This window comes from Zophobas morio, unplaced genomic scaffold (genome assembly GCF_036711695.1).
Source record: "Zophobas morio isolate AGI-343-1 ecotype UQ-CSIRO unplaced genomic scaffold, CSIRO_AGI_Zmor_V1 ptg000018l, whole genome shotgun sequence".
Lineage (NCBI taxonomy): Eukaryota > Metazoa > Arthropoda > Insecta > Coleoptera > Tenebrionidae > Zophobas > Zophobas morio.
Window position 1 is genome coordinate 4,320,847 of NW_026972123.1, and position 22,697 is coordinate 4,343,543.

A 22,697-nucleotide genomic window follows, 5' to 3' on the forward strand; every position below is an offset into this window, starting at 1 on the left:
ATCAATTTAATCTCGAGGGCTACGAATTTCTATTATAAATTATTATGACACAATTTCGGACATTCGGATGTTTTAAGTAACGCGTTATTGAACGAAAACAACATATAAATAAAGAAAAAACAATGATTAATTAAGCCCCACCCACCCACCCATTTCTCAATTGTGACGAATTTTTGATTGGTTGCCTGATCGAGGGGCGGAGTTTAATGGCAAATTGTTTGATTGTTTAAAAAGATGATTAAAGAATCTCGTGGGCCACAAGTGTATATTTTAAATGATCATGACACAATTTCCGACGTCACAAGCATCAATTTAATCTCGAGGGTCACGAATTTCTATTATAAATTATTATGACACAATTTCGAACACTCGGATGTTTTAAGTAATGCTTTATTCCAAGAAAACAACATATAAATTAAGAAAAAACAGTGATTAATTAAGCCCCACCCACCCGCCCATGTCTCAATTGTGATGAATTTTTCATTGGTCCCCTGATCGAGGGGCGGAGTTTAATTGCAAATTCATACTTGTTTGATTCTTTAAAAAGATGATTAAAGAAGATTATGAAGGAATCTCGGGGGAGACAAGTGTCTATATTTTAAATAATTTTGACACAATATCGAGGGCCACGTGTATCAATTTTAATGGTTATGACACTTTTCATTTAAGCTCCGCCCCCGTCTCACGACGAATAAAAAAAATTAACCATACTTGAGGCGGGGTGGGTGGGTGGGGGTTATCCTTTGACTTTCTTTTCGTAATATAGACAGCCTTCTTTCAACAATAAAATACTTAAAATACCAAAGGAGCAATTTGAGGTTAAAATTATATCCAGTGTTGCCAGATCTACCGATTTATGCCACAAATTTACAGAAAAGTCAAGTTGTGAATAAATAAAATTTTTATTTTTGTATAGTTCAAGTTGTTTCTTTGCTTTTGAGAGAATAAGAATATTGATTTCCAATTTTTTTTCATAGTGATCTTTTTTCTACAATACGATAGTGCTTCAAACATGAATTTTGCCATTAAGCTCCGCCCCGCGATCTCATAACGAATAAAAAATTCATCACAAGTGAGACTGGGCGGGTGGGTGGGGCTTACTTTTTGTCTTTTTTTCTCTTAATATGTGTAGTTTTCTTTCAACAACATGATACTTAGAACATTGTAATTTCTTGTAGAAAACATGAACTTTGCATTTAGCTCCACCTCCCGTCTCACGACGAATAAGAATATTGATCACAACTGAAATGGGGCGGGTGGGTGGGGCAAATCCATTCATTAAGGAAAAGAAAATTGTACAGAAAATTTTGAACCCAAAACGAGAAATTTTTGAAACAATACCGGGTTACTGACTATTATATGATTGAAGCAAATTTGTAAGTTGGCAATTCTAAATTATTGTCAGCAATGTTAGTGTGTCAGTTCACAGTTGTTAATTTTGACATGAGCGCACCTAAAAATTAATGAGAAGATGGCAACTATTGAATTGGTGTGCAAAATTGGAATTTGACATCAGATATATCATATAAAATTTTAAATATGTTGCCAACCTGACAAAACCAAATCGGCTATAATCCAAATGTCAAATTGACGTTATATGCTAACCAATTAGATCGCTCTATCATAGTTAAGACTAGTTTAAGAGTAAGCGGCACACTTGTGGTGTACCAGAACTAGTGGGTTCTAATGTTGTTCTTTTTTGTTTTCCAGAACCTCCTCTGCTGCGCCGCCGACGTCCTGGAAGGAAGAGGCCTAGTTCAAATTGCAATAACCGTGACCGAATTACTAAGATTTCATTGTCCCAAATCCCCCCTGCACTCCATTTCCACTGTAATTTAAGCGCATTTTGCAATATTTTGCTCGCATATTTACTCGAATTATTTTTTTACTTTTATTTTTCTTATTCTCTCTACTCTAGCGCGTATTTACACATTTCGTACTTAACTTAGTTAAGATTAGCCACGTAAGCGGCGGCCGTTTAGTCCGCGGCCGCCACCTAGTATCCACGATCAAATTCTAAAGAGTTGGAGGTTGACGTTGATCTCAGAATCGGTTTTCCAAAGAGAGCGGCCTTCGACGGTTTTCGCCTTTTTCCGTTGCTCAATCGCTTGTGTTTTTTTGCTACGTTAGATGACAATAAGTTAATCAAAATCTCGTCTGGTCCTGGTGTTGCGAATCAAAACGGCCGAAACGCGTCGCGGGATTGTTGTGATTTGACCATTCCATAGAAATTGCCTAGAACCGAAATTCGTGCCGATAGGGCACGGTTGTAATCAAAATGGCGCTGGTACCAGACTGCTAGGTTAATATTTGTGCCAAAGATTTTTGGGGAGACAGTTTAATAGTCAATTTATGAAATTCTTGCTGTCATTGTGAGAAACGTTGTCGTTTTTTCGGTGTTCTTTTCGAGTTCGGTGAAGTATGAACCGGGATACTGCCGGGCGAAGAGCCTATATGTATATATGCAAGTAAGGATGTATTCATATATTTATAGGGTAAATTATTATCTAGGTTGTAAGTAATTCGGTAAGAATCAGGCAATATAAGACGAACTGTGCGAAAGACTGGGTACTTATCGAAGAAATGACATTGCGTTTTTAGAAATTTAAACTCATATTTAAGGCGCACAGTTTATTGAATTGTGTATCTAGTCAGTCAATAAAAATATTTTTTACTTCTTATGGTGATGTTTTATTGGGATTTTGTTTCTATAACGATAAAATATCGGTACCGATAATTTATCGTTATAGAAACAAAATCCCACACCTGAGGTGGGATTTTGTTTCTACCTATACGATACGAAGCGATAACGAAGCGAGAAATGACAAGGACGAAAATATATATTTCAGATGCGAAAGAAAGGGACGACCACATTTTATCGGTACCGATATTTTATCGTTATAGAAACAAAATCCCACCCCTGACCTCGTTTTCATTGTGACGTCACAATCCTGGTGACGTAATTATCCCAATAAAACAAATCAATCCTCGTTCCAATAATTTATCACCGCGACTTAATTACAAAACTATATACACATAAAAAACTTAATTTACCCCCCTTAGTTGTTCTTTTTTTTCTTGTCCTTCTCGGGTACGATCCCCATACTCTTCGGTATTATGACACAATTTCGAACACCTTGATGTTTGAAACAAAACTATATGTAAATCAAGGAAAAGATATCAATGATTAATGAAGCCCCACCCACCCGGCCCTTTCTCGTTTGTAACGAATTTTTCATTTGTTGTCTAATCGAGGGGCGGAGCTCAATTGCAAAATTCATATTTGTTCAATTCTTTAAAAAGATTATTAAATAATCTCGGGAGTCCCGAGTGTGTTTTTTAAGAAAATTATGAAAAAATCTGGGGGGCCGCAAGTGTCTATTTTAAATGATTATGATACAATCTCGAGGGCCACGAATTTCTATTTTAAAATATTATGACACAATTTCGGACACCCCGATGTTTTAAGTAACGCGTTGTGGAAAAAAAACTACGTATATATATATTTAGAAAAACCAATGATCAATTAAGCCCCACCCACCCGCCCCTTTCTCGATTGTGACGAATTTTTCATTTGTTGTCTGATCGAGGGGCGGAGCTCAATTGCAAAATTCATATTTGTTCAATGATTAAAGAATCTCCGGAGTCCCGAGTGTCTTTTTTAAAAAGATTATTAAGGAATCTCGGGCACTACAAGTGTCAATTTTGAATGATTATGACCAATGATGAATTAAGCCCCACCCACCCGCCCCTTTCTCGATTGTGACGAATTTTTCATTTGTTGTCTGACCAAGGGGCGGAGCTTAATTGCAAAATAAATTCATATTTGTTTGATTCTTTAAAAAGACGATTAAAGAATCTCGGAGGTCCCGAGTGTCTTTTTTAAGAAAATTATGAAAAAATCTGGGGGGCCGCAAGTGTCTATTTTAAATGATTATGATACAATCTCGAGGGCCACGAATTTCTATTTTAAAATATTATGACACAATTTCGGACACCCCGATGTTTTAAGTAACGCGTTGTGGAAAAAAAAACTACGTATATATATATATATTTAGAAAAATTAATGATAAATTAAGCCCACCCACCCGCCCCTTTCTCGATTCTGACGAATTTTTCATTTGTTGTCTGATCGAGGGGCGGAGGTTAATTGCAAAATTCATATTTTGTTCAATGATTAAAGAATCTCCGGAGTCCCGAGTGTCTTTTTTAAAAAGATTATTAAGGAATCTCGGGCAAGACAAGTGTCAATTTTGAATGATCATGAGCAATGATTAATTAAGACCCACCCACCCGCCACTTTCTCGATTGTGACGAATTTTTCATTTGTTGTTTGATCGAGGGGCGGAGCTTAATTGCAAAATAAATTCATATTTGTTTGATACTTTAAAAAGACGATTAAAGAATCTCGGAGGTCCCGAGTGTCTTTTTTAAGAAGATTATGAAAAAATCTGGGGGGCCGCAAGTGTCTATTTTAAATGATTATGATACAATCTCGAGGGCCACGAATTTCTATTTTAAAATATTATGACACAATTTCGGACACCCCGATGTTTTAAGTAACGCATTGTGGGGAAAAAACTACGTATATATATATTAAGAAAAACCAATGATAAATTAAGCCCCCCCACCCGCCCTTTCTCGATTGTGACGAATTTTTCATTTGTTCTCTGATCGAGGGGCGGAGCTTAATTGCAAAATAAATTCATATTTGTTTGCTTCTTTTTAGAAAGACGATTAAAGAATCTCGGAGGTCCTGAGTGTCTTTTTTAAGAAGATTATGAAAAAATCTGGGGGCCGCAAGTGTCTATTTTAAATGATTATGATACAATCTCGAGGGCCACGAATTTCTATTTTAAAATATTATGACAGAATTTCGGACACCCCGATGTTTTAAGTAACGCGTTGTGGAAAAAAAACTACGTATATATATATATATAGAAAAACCAATGATCAATTAAGCCCCACCCACCCGCCCCTTTCTCGATTGTGACGAATTTTTCATTTGTTGTCTGATCGAGGGGCGGAGCTCAATTGCAAAATTCATATTTGTTCAATGATTAAAGAATCTCCGGAGTCCCGAGTGTCTTTTTTAAATAGATTATTAAGGAATCTCGGACACTACACGTGTCAATTTTGAATGATTATGACGAATGATGAATTAAGCCCCACCCACCCGCCCCTTTCTCGATTGTGACGAATTTTTCATTTGTTCTCTGATCGAGGGGCGGAGCTCAATTGCAAAATTCATATTTGTTTGATTCTTTAAAAAGATGATTAAAAAAATTCGAATGTCTTGTGGTTCCGACTGTTTCCACTCGGATGTTTTAAGTAACGCGTTTTTAAAAGAAAACTACATATAAATTAAGGAAAAAAACAATGATTAATTTAGCCCCACCCACCCGCCCATTTCTCAATTGTGACGAAATTTTCATTGGTCGCTTGATCGAGGGGCGGAGTTTAATTGCAAATTCATACTTGTTTGATTGTTTAAAACGATGATTAAAGAATCTCGGGGCCCACAAGTGTCTATTTTAAATGATTTTATGACAATTTCTGACATCACAAGCATCAATTTATTCTCGAGGGCCACGAATTTCTATTATAAATTATTATGACACAATTTCGGACACTCCGATGTTTTAAGTAACGTGTAATCGAAAGAAAACAACTTAAATTACGAAAAAAAAAAACAATGACAAATGGGGTCGTTTCATTGGCTTCGACCTCGTTTTCATTGTGACGTATTATCCCCCTCCACTCACCCAATAAAACAAATCAATCCTCGTTCCAATAATTTATCACCGCGACTTAATTACAAAACTATATACACATAAAAAACTTAATTTACTCTCTTCAGTTCTTCTTCTTTTTCTTGTCCTTCTCGGGGACGATCCCCATACTCTTCTCGTACTCCTCGATTAGCTTATTTTGTACTTCCGGCAAGCACGGTGAGTACCTGCAGTACTCCATCGTGAACTCGCCTTTTCCCTGTGTGTTCGACCTCAATTCCCCCGCATATCCGAACATTTCGTTCAAGGGCACCTCTGCATACAACGTAAACCAGCCTTCTTTACCCTCCGTTCCCGTCACGATCCCGTGCCTCTTATTCAACTGCGCTATAATGTTCCCCTGGAACTCATCTGGAGCGGTGATTTCCACCGTCATGATTGGCTCCAGCACCTGCCACGTGCCGCGCTCAAAGCACTCTTTGATCGCCCCTTGTGCCGCTAGAAAGAACGCCAGCTCGCTGGAATCCACCATGTGGTGGGCGCCATCTTGCAGGCGGAACTTCAACCCGGACAATTTCTGGCCACAGAGTAAACCCTTGTCGGCCATCGCCAGGTAGCCCTTCCGGATCCCTGGAATGAACTGTTTGGGGACGTTCGTCCCTACGGTTTCGTCGACAAACTCCAGAAGGGTGTTTTTGTGTGCGGGTAGAGGCTCGAGCACCCCTACGACTCTACCGTATTGACCTTGCCCCCCGGACTGTTTTTTATGGAGGTAGTCGAACTCGCAAGGTGCCACCAAGGTTTCTCTGAAGGAGACTTTGGGTTTGCCGAGGACCACCGGACAGTTGTATTCGCGCTCCATCCTCTGCGCGTAGATCTCCAGGTGCAGCTCCCCCATCCCAGACACGATTGTCTCTTTGTTGTCGTTGTCGAAGTAGAAGTGGAAGGTCGGATCTTCTTTGGTGAACCTCGCCACGGCTTTGGAGAAGTTGTCCCGGTCTTTGTTGTTGACGGGGTTTATGGACATGGAGACCACGGGTTCAGGGACGTAGATGGACTCGAGCGAGATTCCTAGTTTCGGGTCGGTCACGAAGGTGTCGCCACTGGCGCAATCCACTCCAAATAGAGCGAAAATGTCACCGGCGTAGACCTCGCTGACGTCCTCCATGGTGTTAGAGTGCAGACGTACAAGACGTGCGATTCGCACCTTCCTCTGGGTGCGCACGTTGAAGATGGTGTCCCCTTTTTGGAGCATACCTGTAACGAGAGTTTATGCAATATTTTTTCTACAACCAAGCATTACCAGTCCTGAATGGACCCAACCACATTATTAGGGGATAATTCAAAAAAGTGGACAGGGAAGTTCAACAGTTTTGTCAGATGAATTTTCAAATTCTATGGGCATGTCATCGACTGGAAACTTGTTTGATCTACAGACCAGAGCGCACTCAAGCGAATATCGACTCTAAGCGATTTATCTATAAGCCGATTTTCGTTAGAGCTGATCCATTACGCAGAACTAACCCGTTTCGACACTCTGGTCGGACTTTACAACGAATAAGTGAACAAAGTTCTAGAACAATGACAAAATTTACATTTCAAATTGTATTATCAAATGGTAGAACGATCACCAAAATTTGTCACCAACAATAAAATGACGTAATCTCCAAATTTTACAATAGTTGATGTAATTTAAATTTTTTATTATTTATTTGCTTATAGACTCTGTCACAAATTTTCCCACTTCCTTCCTTTATTTTACTGAGTTTATATTTTATTTAGTTTGAAATAGCAGTTGAATTCTAAATAGACAAGCGGTAAAATCTAAGACTTAAATCAAAGTAAAAACTAGCCCCACCCACCCACCCCTACTGGGTTTTGATGATTCATTTTATTGGCTCTGACACGGAATTCGGGTTTTATAGCGACAAATAATATAATCTAAAACTACAATTTTTTTTATAACATAAAGAATTGAAAAATCAAAGAAGTCAAAAAGCAAAGTCGAAAAATCTCAAATTTAAAAAATCCAAAAATTGAAAAATCAGAAACCTGAAAAATCGAAAAATTGAAGAACTGAAAGATCGAAACTTCAGGAAATCAAAAATGAGATTAATCGAGAAATCGGAAATATGAAAATTCTGAAACGTCAAAATTTGAAAAGTTAAAAAATATTGAAGAACTGAAAAGTCGAAAATCTAAAATTTAGAACATTGGAAAATTAAAAAATCGTAAAATTGAAAAATGGAGAAATCTAAACATCAAAAAATCAAAATTGAAAAATCTAAAATTTAAAAATTGAAAAACTGAAATATCAACAAATCGAGAAATCGAAACTCGAAAATTAAAAAAATTGTAAAATTGAAAAATCGAATAATACAGAAATCGAAACATCGAAATATTCAAAAACTCAATCATCGAGAAATCGAAAAATCAAGAAATCGAGGGGTCGAAAAGTCGAGAAGTCGAAAAATTGAGAAACTGAAATAGGCCAAAATCAAAAAGTTTAAAAATTGGGAAAATAAAAATATAGAAGAACTGAGAACCCGAGAAATTGAAAAATCTAGAATTTACAATATCGAGAAGTTGAAAAATTGAAAAATCAAAATATGTATAAAGTAGTCGAAAAATTGAAAAAATTGAGTAATCGAAAACTTGAAAAATCGAGAAATCCATAAATCGAAAAGTCAAAAAATTTTAAAAATCGAAAAACCAAGATGGCAAAATTAAAACTTGAAAAATTCAAATACCGAAAAATTGTAAAATCGAGAAATAAAGAAATAAAAAAAAATAAAAAATTAAAAACCGAGAATAATTGGATAAATGAAAAATCGAAACATCGAAAAATTGGAAAATCGAAAAATTAAAAAAAAATGGAAAATCGAAAATTTAAAAGTTCCGAAAATTGAAAAATTGAGATATAGAAGAACTGAAAACTCGAGAAATTGAAAAACCTAAAATTATAAAAACTGAAAAGTTAGAAAATCGAAAAGTTGAAAAATTGAGAAATCGAAGTATAAAACAGTTGAAAAATTGAAAAATCCAAGTATAAAAAACGAAAAATTGAAAATCCAAACAGTAAAAAGTCGAGAAATCGAAATATCCAGAATTAGAAAAATCGAAAAATTTAACAAAATATTCAAAAACTAAAAAGTTAAAGAATTGAAAAATCAAAGAAGTCCAAAAGCAAAGTCGAAATCTCTCAAATTTAAAAAATCGAAAAATTGAAAAATCAGAGACCTGAAAAATTGAAGAACTGAAAGATCGAAACTTTAGGAAATCAAAAATTAGATTAATCGAGAAATCGGAAATCTGAAAATTCTGAAACGTCAAAATTTGAAAAGTTAAAATTTAGAACATTGGAAAATTAAAATATCGTAAAATTGAAAAATGGAGAAATCTAAACATCAAAAAATAAAAATTTAAAAATCGAAAAACTAAAATATCAACAAATCGAGAAATCGAAACTCGAATATTAAAAAAAATTGTAAAATTGAAAAATCGAATAATATAAAAATCGAAAAATCGAAACATCGAAAAATTGAGAAACCGAAATAGGCTAAAATCGAAAAGTTAAAAATGGAAAACTTGATAAATCGAGATCTCAAAAATGAAAAAATCGAAAATTTGAAAATTGGGAAAATTAAAAAATTAAAATAGAGAAGAACTGAGAACTCGAGAAATCCAAAAATCTAGAATTTACAATATCGAGAAGTTGAAAAATTTAGAAATCGAAATATGTATAAAACAGTCGAAAAATTGAAAACCTAAAGTTTAAAAAATGAAAAAATAAAAAATCGAAGAATTCAGAAGTCGAAAAATCGAAAAACCGAAAAATCTCAATAATGTATTTATAAACCAGAAGTTCAGGATTATGCTACTTTTTAACATTTAAACAGCATTTATTCGACAAAATTGTAAGATGTTATCATCAACTCCTCGGGAGCATCAACAAATAAATCTTGACTAACGATTTAACATGCTTCCAATAACTATAAATTGGAAAATGTTGATTTTTTTCCCAAAAATTTTATAAAAAAAATTGTAGTTTTAGATTCTATTATTTGTCAATATAAAATCCTACTTCCGTGTCAGAGCCAATAAAATGGGTCATCAAAACCAAGTAGGGGTGGGTGGGTGGGGTTAGTTTTTACTTTGATTTAAGTCTTAGATTTTACCGCTTGTCTATTTAGAATTCAACTGCTATTTTACACTCAATAAAATATAAAGTCAGTGAAATAAAGGAAAGAATTGGGCGGAGCTAAGTTTGCCTTTTTTCTACATAGTCTATAAGCAAGCAATTGCTTATCTAATTCTGGATATTTCGATTTCTCGACTTTTTACTGTTTGGATTTTCAATTTTTCGTTTTTTAAACTTGGATTTTTCAGTTTTTCGACTGTTTTATGCTTCGATTTCTCAATTTTTCAACTTTTCGATTTTCTAACTTTTCAGTTTTTAAAATTTTAGGTTTTCCAATTTTTTTTTGATGTTTAGATTTTTCCATTTTTCAGTTTTACGATATTTTAATTTTCCAATGTTCTAAATTTTAGCTTTTCGATTTTTCAGTTCTTCAATATTTTTTAACTTTTCAAATTTTGACGTTTCAGAATTTTCAGATTTCCGATTTCTCGATTAACCTAGTTTTTGATTTCCTAAAGTTTCGATCTTTCAGTTCTTCAATTTTTCGATTTTTCAAGTTTCTGATTTTTCAATTTTTCGATTTTTTAAATTTGAGATTTTTCGACTTTGCTTTTTCAATTCTTTAATTTTCTAATTTATGAATATTTTGTTCAATTTTTCGATTTTTCTAATTCTGGATATTTCGATTTCTCGACTTTTTACTCTTTGGATTTTCAATTTTTCGTTTTTTAAACTTGGATTTTTCAATTTTTTCGACTGTTTTATACTTCGATTTCCCAATTTTTAACATTTCGATTTTTCGATTTTGGCCTATTTCGGTTTCTCAATTTTTCGACTTCTCGACTTTTCGATCCCTCGATTTCTTGATTTTTCGATTTCTGTATTATTCGATTTTTCAATTTTACAATTTTTTTAAATTTTCGATTTCTCGATTTGTTGATATTTTAGTTTTTCGATTTTTAAATTTTTCAGTTAATAACGTTGTCAATAATTAACAATATAAAAGTGGTCACTAGAATCAAGAGTGGGGCGGGTGGGCGGGGCAGATATTTGCTTATAGACTCTATAAAAAAGGCAAACTTAGCTCCGCCCACTTCCGTCCTTTATTTCACTGACTTTATATTTTATTTAGTGTAAAATAGCAGTTGAATTCTAAACAGACAAACGGTAAAATCTAAGACGTAAAAAAAAAGTAAAAACTAGCCCCACCCACCCACTCCTACTTGGTTTTGATGACCCATTTTATTGGCTCTGACACGGAAGTAGGATTTTATATTGACAAATAATAGAATCTAAAACTACAATTTTTTTTTTTATAAAATTTTTCTAAAAAAAATCAACATTTTCTAATTTACTTATAGTTATTGGTTGATGCTCCCGAGGAGTTGATGATGTCATCTTACAATTTTGTCGAATAAATGTTGTTTAAATGTTAAAAAGTAGCATAATCCTGAACTTCTGGTTTATAAATACATTATTGAGATTTTTCGGTTTTTCGATTTTTCGACTTCTCAATTTTTTAATTTTTGATTTTTTCATTTTTTAAACTTTAGATTTTTCAATTTTTCGACTGTTTTATACATATTTCGATTTCTCAATTTTTCAACTCCTCGATATTGTAAATTGTAGATTTTTCGATTTCTCGAGTTCTCTATTTGTCTCTAGTTGTCAATTTTAATTTTCCCAATTTTTAAATTTTAGATTTTTTAATTTTTGAGATCTCGATTTGTCAAGTTTTCCATTTTTAACTTTTCGATTTTGGTCTATTTCGGCTTCTCAATTTTTCGATTTTTCGATCCCTCGATTTCTCGATTTTTTGATTTTTCGATTTCTCGATGTCTCAGTTTTTGAATATTTCGATGTTTATATTATTCGATTTTTCAATTTTACAATTTTTTTTAATTTTCGTGTTTCGATTTCTCGATTTGTTGATATTTTAGTTTTTCGATTTTTAAATTTTAGATTTTTCAATTTTACCATAATTTTAATTTTCCAATGTTCTAAATTTTAGATTTTCGATTTTTCAGTTGTTCAATATTTTTTAATTTTTCAAATTTTGACGTTTCAGAATTTTCAGATTTCCGATTTCTCCATTTTTGATTTCCCAAAGTTTCGATCTTTCAGTTCTTCAATTTTTCGATTTTTCAGGTTTCTGATTTTACAATTTTTCGATTTTTTAAATTTGAGATTTTTCGACTTTGCTTTTTGACTTCTTTGATTTTTCGATTCTTTAACTTTCTAATTTTTGAATATTTTGTTCAATTTTTCGATTTTTCTAATTCTGGATATTTCGATTTCTCGACTTTTTACTGTTTGGATTTTCAATTTTTCGTTTTTTAAACTTGGATTTTTCAATTTTTCGACTGTTTTATACTTCGATTTCTCAATTTTTCAACTTTTCGATTTTCTAACTTTTCAGTTTTTAAAATTTTAGGTTTTTCAATTTTTATTTTTTGATGTTTAGATTTCTCCATTTTTCTATTTTTCAATGTTCTAAATTTTAGCTTTTCGATATTTCAGTCCTTCAATATTTTTTAACTTTTCAAATTTTGACGTTTCAGAATTTTCAGATTTCCGATTTCTCGATTAATCTAATTTTAGATTTCCCAAAGTTTCGATCTTTCCGTTCTTTAATTTTTCGATTTTTCAGGTTTCTGATTTTTCAATTTTTCGATTTTTTAAATTTGAGATTTCTCGACTTTGCTTTTTGACTTCTTTGATTTTTCAATTCTTTAACTTTCTAGTTTTTGAATATTTTGTTCAATTTTTCGATTTTTCTAATCCTGGATATTTCAATTTCTCGACTTTTTACTGTTTGGATTTTCAATTTTTCGTTTTTTAAACTTGGATTTTTCAATTTTTCGACTGTTTTATACTTTGATTTCTCAATTTTTCAACTTTTCGATTTTCTAACTTTACAGTTTTTAAAATTTTAGGTTTTTCAATTTTTATTTTTTGATGTTTAGATTTCTCCATTTTTCAATTTTCCAATGTTCTAAATTTTAGCTTTTCGATTTTTCAGTTCTTCAATATTTTTTAACTTTTCAAATTTTGACGTTTCAGAATTTTCAGATTTCGGATTTCTCGATGAATCTAATTTTTGATTTCCTAAAATTTCGATCTTTCAGTTCTTCAATTTTTCGATTTTTTAAATTTGAGATTTTTCGACTTTGCTTTTTGACTTCTTTGATTTTTCAATTCTTTAACTTTCTAATTTTTGAATATTTTGTTCAATTTTTCGATTTTTCTAATTCTGGATATTTCGATTTCTCGACTTTTTACTGTTTGGATTTTCAATTTTTCGTTTTTTAAACTTGGATTTTTCAATTTTTTGAATGTTTTATACTTGGATTTCTCAATTTTTCGATTTTTTAACTTTTCAGTTTTTAAAATTTTAGGTTTTTCAATTTCTCGAGTTTTCAGTTCTTCTATATCTTAATTTTTCAATTTTCGGAACTTTTAAATTTTCGATTTTCCATTTTTTTTTTATTTTTCGATTTTCCAATTTTTCGATTTTTCATTTATCCAATTATTCTCGGTTTTTAAATTTTTATTTTTTTTTTATTTCTTCATTTCTCGATTTTACAATTTTTCGATATTTGAATTTTTCAAGTTTTAATTTTACTATCTTGGTTTTTCGATTTTTAAAATTTTTCGACTTTTCGATTTATAGATTTCTCGATTTTTCAAGTTTTCGATTTCTCAATTTTTTCAATTTTTCGATTACTTTATACATATTTTGATTTCTCAATTTTTCAACTTCACGATATTGTAAATTCTAGATTTTTCGATTTCTCGAGTTCTTAGTTCTTCTATATTTTAATTTTACCAATTTTTAACTTTTCGATTTTGGCCTATTTCGGTTTCTCAATTTTTCGACTTCTCCACTTTTCGAACCCTCGATTTCTTGATTTTTAGATTTCTCGATGATTGAGTTTTTGAATATTTCGATGTTTCGATTTCTGTATTATTCGATTTTTCAATTTTACAATTTTTTTTAATTTTCGATTTCTCGATTTGTTGATATTTTAGTTTTTCGATTTTTAAATTTTTCAATTTTTATTTTTTGATGTTTAGATTTCTCCATTTTTCAATTTTACGATATCTTAATTTAACAATGTTCTAAATTTTAGATTTTCGATTTTTCAGTTCTTCAATATTTTTTAACTTTTCAAATTTTGACGTTTCAGGATTTTCAGATTTCCGATTTCTCGATTAATCTAATTTTTGATTTCTTAAAGTTTCAATCTTTCAGTTCTTCAATTTTTCGATTTTTCAGTTTTTCGATTTTTTAAATTTGAGATTTTTCGACTTTGCTTTCGATTTTACAATTTTTCGTTTTTTCTATTTTAAATTTTTATTGTTTGATTTTTCAACTTTCAGTTTCAATTATTAGGTACTTTACTTTTTTCGAGTTTTTGATGTTTTGATGGCCCGATTTTTCAATTTTTCAACACCTCAGTTTTTCGTTTTTTTAAATTTTAGATACATCTTTCGATGTGTTGATTTTTCAATTTTTTGAATTTTTAAATTTTTCCAAAGAAAAATGGAAGAATAAATATTTCTCGCTTTCAGATTTTCCGGCTTTCCAGTTTTTCGATTTTTGAAATTTCTGGTTTTCTATTTTTCAATTTTGGGTTTTTTCAATATTTTTTAACTTTTCGATTTTTTGATTTTTTACTATTTCGATTTTTTAAATTTAAGATTTTTCAATTTTTGGATTTTTTGATGTTTTGATTTTTCGATTGTTCATTAATTTTTTTTTAGTCATTTAATTTTTCGATTTTACAGTTTTTCGACTTTACATTGCTGAATTTTTTGACTTTACAGTGTTTTAATTCTTTAGTATTTTGATCTTGAATATTTTCAATTTTTCGTTTCTTAAATTTTTTGATTTTACAATTTTTCGTTTTTTCAATTTAAAATTTTTATTATTTGATTTTTTAACTTTCAGTTTCTATTACTAGGTATTTTACTTTTTCGAGTTCTTGATGTGTCGATGGCCCGCTTTTTCAATTTTTCGTTTTTTTAAATTTCAGATATATATTATTTCGATTTCTCGATTTTTCTATTTTTTAATTTTTTACAGTTTTTCCACTTTACAATTGCTTATTTTTTTAGTAATTCAATCTTCAAGATTTTCTATTTTTCGATTTTTCAAATTTAAATTTTTATTGTTTGATTTTTCAAATTTCAGTTTCAATTATTAGGTATTTAATTTTTTCGACTTTTTGATGTTTGATGGCCCGATTTTTCAGTTTTTCGACACTTCAATTTTGCGTTTTTTTAAATTTTAAATATATATTTCGATTTGTCAATTTTTCTATTTTTTTAATTTTTGAATTTTCAAGTTTTAGATTTTTATTTATACTTCTCCCTTTCAGATTTTTCCGTTTCTCTGTTTTCGATTTTGGAAATTTGTGGTTTTTCTATTTTTAATTTTGGGACTTTCATATTTCGGTATGAATTTCATCTTTTCGGTTTTTGTTATTTTTTCTTTTTCGATTTTTCATTCTTTTTTTAGTCTTTTAATTCTTTGAATTTTCAATTTGTCGTTTCTTCGATTTTTCGATTTTACAATTTTTTTGAATTTTACAATTGCTCGATTTTTCGACTTTACAATGTTTCAATTTTTAGTTTTTCGATTTTGCAGTTTTTCGTTCTTGAATTTTTTTATTTTACAATTTTTCGAGTTTTCAATTTAAAATTTTTATTGTTTGATTTTTCAACTTCTAGTTTCAATTATTAGGCATCTTTAAATATTAGATACATATTTCGATTTGTCGATTTTTCTATTTTTCAATTTTTTGAGTTTTTAAATTTTAGATTTTTCTTTATACTTCTTGCTTTCAGATTTTTTGATTTTTCAGTTTTTCCATTTTTTTAAATTTGTAGTTTTCCTATTTTTCAATTTTTTGATTTTTCAGTATTTACATTTTTCAACCTTTCCACTTTTTGATTTTTAACTTTTTCGATTTTTTGAATTTTAGATTTTCTAATTTTTAGATTTTTTTCATGTTTTGCTTTTTGGATTTTTCATTCTTATTCAGTCTTTTAATTTTTCGAATTTTCAATTTTTCGTTTCATCAATTTTTCGACTTTACAGTTGCTCAATTTTTGGACTTTACAGTGTTTCAATTTTTCAGTATTTCGATCTTCAAGATTTGCAATTTTTGGATTTTTCATTTGTTAAATTTTTTGATTTTACAATTTTTCGACTTTTCAGTTTTAAATTTTTATTGTTTTATTTTACAACTTTCAGTTTCCATTAATTAATTTTTGGTTTCTTCAATTTTTGTGTTTCAAATTTTTTATATTTCAATTCAATTTTTTTTCTTCCAATTTTCAATCTTATAATTTTTCGGTTTTTCAATGTCCGATTTATAACTTTTTGTTTTTTCAATTTAAATTTTTTCAATTTTTTTGTTATCTGCAATTCTTTGAGTTTTCTTTCATTTTTATATTTTTCAGTTTTTCGATTTTCCAAATTATGAATGTTTGAATTTTTAGATTTTGCAATTTTTCGATTTGCAATTACAGGAGTTTTCAATTTTTAATTCATCAATTTTTCAGTTCATCAATTTTTTGTTTATTCAATGTTTCACTTTTCCAACTTTTTTTAGATTTTTCAATTTTTCGACTGCTTTATTCATATTTTGATTTCTCCATTTTTCAACTTCTCGATATTGTAAATTCTAGATTTTTCGATTTCTCGAGTTCTCAGTTCTTCTATATTTTAATTTTTTAATTTTCCCAATTTTTAACTTTACGATTTTTCGATTTTGGCCTATTTCGGTTTCTCAATTTTTCGACTTCTCGACCCTCCGATTTTTTGATTTTTCGATTTCTGGGTGACCGAGTTTTTGAATATTTCGATGTTTCGATTTCTGTATTATTCGATTTTTCAATTTTACAATTTTTTTTAATTTTCGATTTCTCGATTTGTTGATATTTTAGTTTTTCGATTTTTAAATTTTTAAATTTTTATTTTTTATGTTTAGATTTCTCCATTTTTCAATTTTACGATATTTTAATTTTCCAATGTTTTTTCGATTTTTCAGTCCTTCAATATTTTTTAATTTTTCAAATTTTGACGTTTCAGAATTTTCAGATTTCCGATTTCTCGATTAATCTACTTTTTGATTTCCCAAAGTTTCCATCTTTCAGTTCTTCAATTTTTCGATTTTTCAGGTTTCTGATTTTTCAATTTTTCGATTTTTTAAATTTGAGATTTTTCGACTTTGCTTTTTGACTTCTTTGATTTTTCAATTCTTTAACTTTCTAGTTTTTGAATATTTTGTTCAATTTTTCGATTTTTCTAATTCTGGATATTACGATTTCTCGACTTTTTACTGTTTGGCTTTTCAATTTTTCGTTTTTTAAACTTGGATTTTTCAATTTTTCGACTGTTTTATACTTCGATTTCTCAATTTTTCAACTTTTCAGTTTTTAAAATTTTAGGTTTTTCAATTTCTCGAGTTTTCAGTTCTTCTTTATCTCAATTTTTCAATTTTCGGAACTTATAAATTTTCGATTTTTCATTTATCCAATTGTTCTCGGTTTTTAAATTTTTATTTTTTTTTATTTCTTTATTTCTCGATTTTACAATTTTTCGATATTTGAATTTTTCAAGTTTTAATTTTGCCATCTTGTTTTTTCGATTTTTAAAATTTTTCGACTTTTCGATTTATAGATTTCCCGATTTTTCAAGTTTTCGATTTCTCAATTTTTCAACTTCTCGATATTGTAAATTCTAGATTTTTCGATTTCTCGAGTTCTCAGTTCTTCTATATTTTAATTTTTTAATTTTCCCAATTTTTAACTTTTCGATTTTTCGATTTTGGCCTATTTCGGTTTCTCAACTTTTCGACTTCTCGACTTTTCGACCCCTCGATTTCTTGATTTTTCGATTTCTCGATGATTGAGTTTTTGAATATTTCGATGTTTCGATTTTTGTATTATTCGATTTTTCCATTTTCCATTTTTTTTTAATTTTCGATTTCTCGATTTGTTGATATTTTAGTTTTTCGATTTTTAAATTTTTCAATTTTTATTTTTTGATGTTTAGATTTCTCCATTTTGCAGTTTTACGATATTTTCAGATATCCGATTTCTCGATTAATCTAATTTTTGATTTCCTAAAGTTTCGATCTTTCAGTTCCTCAATTTTTTGATTTTTTAAATTTGAGATTTTTCGACTTTGCTTTTTGACTTCTTTTCATTTCTTTAACTTTCTAATTTTTGAATATTTTGTTCAATTTTTCGATTTTTCTAATTCTGGATATTTCGATTTCTCGACTTTTTACTGTTTGGATTTTAAATTATTCGTTTTTTAAACTTGGATTTTTAAAATTTTCGACTGTTTTATACTTCGATTTCTCAATTTTTCAACTTTTCGATTTTCTAACTTTTCAGTTTTTAAAATTTAAGGTTTTTCAATTTTTATTTTTTCATGTTTAGATTTCTCCATTTTTCAATTTTCCAATGTTCTAAATTTTAGCTTTTCGATTTTTCAGTTCTTCAATATTTTTTAACTTTTCAAATTTTGACGTTTCAGAATTTTCAGATTTCCGATTTCTCGGTGAATCTAATTTTTGATTTCCTAAAGTTTCGAACTTTCAGTTCTTCAATTTTTCGATTTTTGAGGTTTCAGTTTCCAATTTTTCGATTTTTTAAATTTGAGATTTTTCGACTTTGCTTTTTGACTTCTTTGATTTTTCAATTCTTTAACTTTCTAATTTTTGAATATTTTGTTCGATTTTTCTAATTCTGGATATTTCGATTTCTCGACTTTTTACTGTTTGGATTTTCAATTTTTCGTTTTTTAAACTTGGATTTTTCCATTTTTCGACTGTTTTATGCTTCGATTTCTCAATTTTTCAACTTTTCGATTTTCTAACTTTTCAGTTTTTACAATTTTAGGTTTTTCAATTTTTATTTTTTGATGTTTAGATTTCTCCATTTCTCAATTTTACGATATTTTAATTTTCCAATGTTCTAAATTTTAGCTTTTCCATTTTTCAGTTCTTCAATATTTCTTAATTTTTCAAATTTTGACGTTTCAGAATTTTCAGTTTTCCGATTTCTCGATTAATCTACTTTTTGATTTCCCAAAGTTTCGATCTTTCCGTTCTTCAATTTTTCAGGTTTCTGAATTTTCACTTTTAAATTTAAGATTTTTCGACTTTGCGTTTTGACTTGTTTGATTTTTCAATTCTTTAACTTTGTAATTTTTGAATATTTTGTACAATTTTTCGATTTTTCTAATTCTGGATATTTCGATTTCTCGACTTTTTACTGTTTGGATTTTCAATTTTTCGTTTTTTAAACTTGGATTTTTCAATTTTTTGACTGTTTTATAATTCGATTTCTCAATTTTTCAAATTTTCGATTTTCTAACTTTTCAGTTTTTAAAATTTTAGGTTTTTCAATTTTTATTTTTTGATGTTTAGATTTCTCCATTTTTCAATTTTCCAATGTTCTAAATTTTAGCTTTTCGATTTTTCAGTTCTTCAATATTTCTTAATTTTTCAAATTTTGACGTTTCAGAATTTTCAGTTTTCCGATTTCTCGATTAATCTACTTTTTGATTTCCCAAAGTTTCGATCTTTCCGTTCTTCAATTTTTCGATTTTTCAGGTTTCTGAATTTTCATTTTTAAATTTAAGATTTTTCGACTTTGCGTTTTGACTTGTTTGATTTTTCAATTCTTTAACTTTGTAATTTTTGAATATTTTGTACAATTTTTCGATTTTTCTAATTCTGGATATTTCAATTTTTCGACTGTTTTATACTTCGATTTCTCAATTTTTCAACTTTTCGATTTTCTAACTTTTCAGTTTTTATAATTTTAGGTTTTTCAATTTCTCGAGTTTTCAGTTCTTCTATATCTCAATTTTTCAATTTTCGGAACTTTTAAATTTTCGATTTTCCATTTTTTTTTTAATTTTTCGATTTTCCAATTTTTCGATGTTTCGATTTTTCATTTATCCAGTTATTCTCGGTTTTTAAATTTTAATTTTTTTGTATTTCTTCATTTCTCGATTTTACAATTTTTCGATATTTGAATTTTTCAAGTTTTAATTTTGCCATCTTGGTTTTTCGATTTTTAAAATTTTTCGACTTTTCGATTTATAGATTTCCCGATTTTTCAAGTTTTCGATTTCTCAATTTTTTCAACATTATCAGTTTTGGGAACTTTTCAATTTTTTTTCAATTCTGGACGCTTAGAGTCGATATTGGCGTGAGCGCGCTCCGGTCTGTGGATCAAACATGTTCCCAGGCGACGACTTACCAAAAATTGTTATCGCTAATTCCACATAATAGAAGTTTAATATTTTGTGTGAAAATGGAACACTTGAATGAAAATAATTGCCCAAATGTGTTTGCCCAATTTTTTGCAGACCGTACGCATTTAAAAAAGCCCTTAACATTTAATCACTTTTTCCAAATGGGGATATTAAAAAGGACAAATTATAACTCTAGAGAATGATAAATCGATAGAAAGACAGATAGGAAGTGGAATTCCAGCAAGAAATACTTTTTAAATTCATAATTATTGGCATAACATTAATAGTACCTTGGTAGCACCTCATGTAGGTGAGCTGTCCGAACCTCCCCGCTTCAAGCTTGAACGCCAGCGCCACAAACTTCCTACTATCAGCCCTCCTAGACGCATCCAAGGGTACCCTCTCCGGGTCCGCCCCCTCCTTCTCCCTCAGCGCGTAATTCGGCACCTCCCCCGGGTTCGGTAAATACTCTAAAACCGCGTCCAGCAGCGGCTGCACCCCTTTATTTTTGAGCGCCGTCCCCACCAACACCGGCGTGAAAGTCCTCTTCAGGCACGTCCTCCTAATCGCCACCTTAATATCGTTTTCCGTGATTGGTCTCTCCTCCAAGTACATCTCCCCCAGGACTTCGTCCACGTTGGAGACGTGCTCGATGAGTTCGCGTCGTCTCGCTTCGCTCTCGACCTTCATATCCCCCGGGATTTCATCATACCGAACTTGGTCCCCCAACGGCCCCTCGAAGTAGATAGCTTTGCGACGGATCAAGTCAATCACCCCCTTGCAGTCGCTCTCCAACCCAATCGGGAGCTGAATAAAAGCGGCGTTGTGGTTCATTTTCGATTTCATTTGTTCGAGGACCCGGCGCGGGTCGGCCCCCAGACGGTCGAGTTTGTTGATGAACGCGAGACACGGGACGTTGTAGCGCTTCATTTGGCGGTTCACGGTGAGGCTCTGACTCTGCACGCCGCCTACAGCGCAAAGCACGAGAATCGCCCCATCCAGAACCCTCAGCGCTCGCTCCACTTCCACCGTGAAATCAACGTGTCCCGGTGTGTCAATTATGTTAATGTTGTGGTCCTGCCACAGCGTGTACGTGGCGGCCGACTGGATCGTGATCCCCCGTTGACGTTCCAGCTCCATTGAGTCCATTGTGGCCCCCACGTTGTCTTTGCCTTTGACTTCGTGCATCGACTGGATCCGGCCGGTGTAAAATAAAATTCGTTCGGTGAGGGTGGTCTTGCCGGAGTCGATGTGGGCTGAGATTCCGATGTTCCGGATTTTGTCTATGGGTTTGTGCTCGGCATACTTGGTGAAATCTGCTTTAAATCGCGAAAAAATGTGCTGCAAAGTTTGAGGTTAGTTCGGACGGTGGGGGTTTTTCGTGCAAGTACTTACTCGAGATGCCTTCCCAGGGGTGTGTAGGAATGTGTGTGATACGGTTGTGGCCAATTTGATGTATTGTAGTACGGTCATTGCTAATTTGTCAAAAAATTTAGAAAATTTAGAATTGTCAAATTGTCGCTTTCGAGAACAAGAGGAAGTGAGGTTAGGGAGGGTTTAGGGAGTTTGGGTTTGTGTGGTTGGTGTTACTGGCGAATATAAAATTTGAACAAAAGGAATATCAGTTTATATTAAAATAAAAAGATAACTACAGTACGATACAATTGGTTTATACTACGGTTATTATACTATATAATGTGGTTTATACTTTGTTTGAAATTATTGTTCATGCGGTGAGAGATTGAGTGACAGAAAAGTCACTAAATCTACGCGAAAAAAAGTGTACTATCCGCGCGAAATTTGAAATTTCAAAAAATAAGTTTTACCATGGCCGACTAGTATAAAGATTATGGCCTGTCCAAGAGGTACGATACGTGTTGCCATCTATTAATAATTACACATTTAGCAAAATTTTAATTTGACTTGACATTATGGGACTTCAAAACGTGTAATGGTGGTTTGTTTGGGTATGAATGCCTTTGTGCCTTTCAAAAGGTGTTAATAATTCTTTTGTCGATTTTGAATTATTAATAGATGGCAGCACGTATGGTACCTTTGGCATTCCTTTGGACAGGCCATAATCTTTATACTAGTCGGCCATGGTTTTACATTACTCTAGAATTTATGTCTCCCAATAACAGAAAACGATGTCTATTATCATTATACCTTTGTATTCTCCTTTGATGTTCAACTTTTGCCGTATTTAAAGGGTTGTAGAAGAAGAGTGGAGGATTTAAGTTGATTACTATAAAAATTTACCATTTAGACATCTTTTAAGTTTCTTGTTGTCGAAATAAGTCTACACATACTAAGAGAAAAAGGTAAAATGTAGCCCCGCCCACCCGCCCTATCTCAATTGTGATATATTTTTTTTATTCGTCGTGAGCCAAGGAGGCGGAGCTTAACTGCAAAATCCATATTTCCTTACAAAAATTTACCATTTTAAACGTGTTTTAAGTTTCTCAGAATAAAAAAAATCGTCACAATTGAGATGGGGTGGGTGGGCGGGGCTTATATTTTGCCTTATTTGCTTAAT

At 31.1% G+C, this 22,697-nt stretch overlaps 2 protein-coding genes across 2 annotated transcripts in view; one reads left to right on the top strand and one right to left on the bottom strand.

Moving 5' to 3' along the window:
• The window catches only part of LOC135130764 (leucine-rich repeat and calponin homology domain-containing protein), a 64,270-nt gene extending 61,589 nt beyond the window's left edge, over positions 1–2,681 (top strand). The window contains exon 8 of the mRNA XM_064058185.1: positions 1,711–2,681. Within this exon, the coding sequence (XP_063914255.1) occupies positions 1,711–1,839 (129 nt within the window). The 3' untranslated portion in view covers positions 1,840–2,681. The remainder of the gene's footprint in view (positions 1–1,710) is intronic.
• A 3,101-nt stretch (positions 2,682–5,782) lies between these two features.
• On the bottom strand, positions 5,783–21,714 carry Mefg1 (mitochondrial translation elongation factor G 1). Its single transcript, XM_064058397.1, has 3 exons — positions 21,557–21,714; positions 20,452–21,502; positions 5,783–6,989 (listed from the first exon to the last, which is right to left on the bottom strand). The coding sequence occupies exons 1-3, from the start codon at positions 21,632–21,634 to the stop codon at positions 5,857–5,859; spliced, it is 2,262 nt and encodes a 753-aa protein (XP_063914467.1). The 5' UTR covers positions 21,635–21,714; the 3' UTR covers positions 5,783–5,856.
• Between the last annotated feature and the right edge of the window lie 983 nt (positions 21,715–22,697).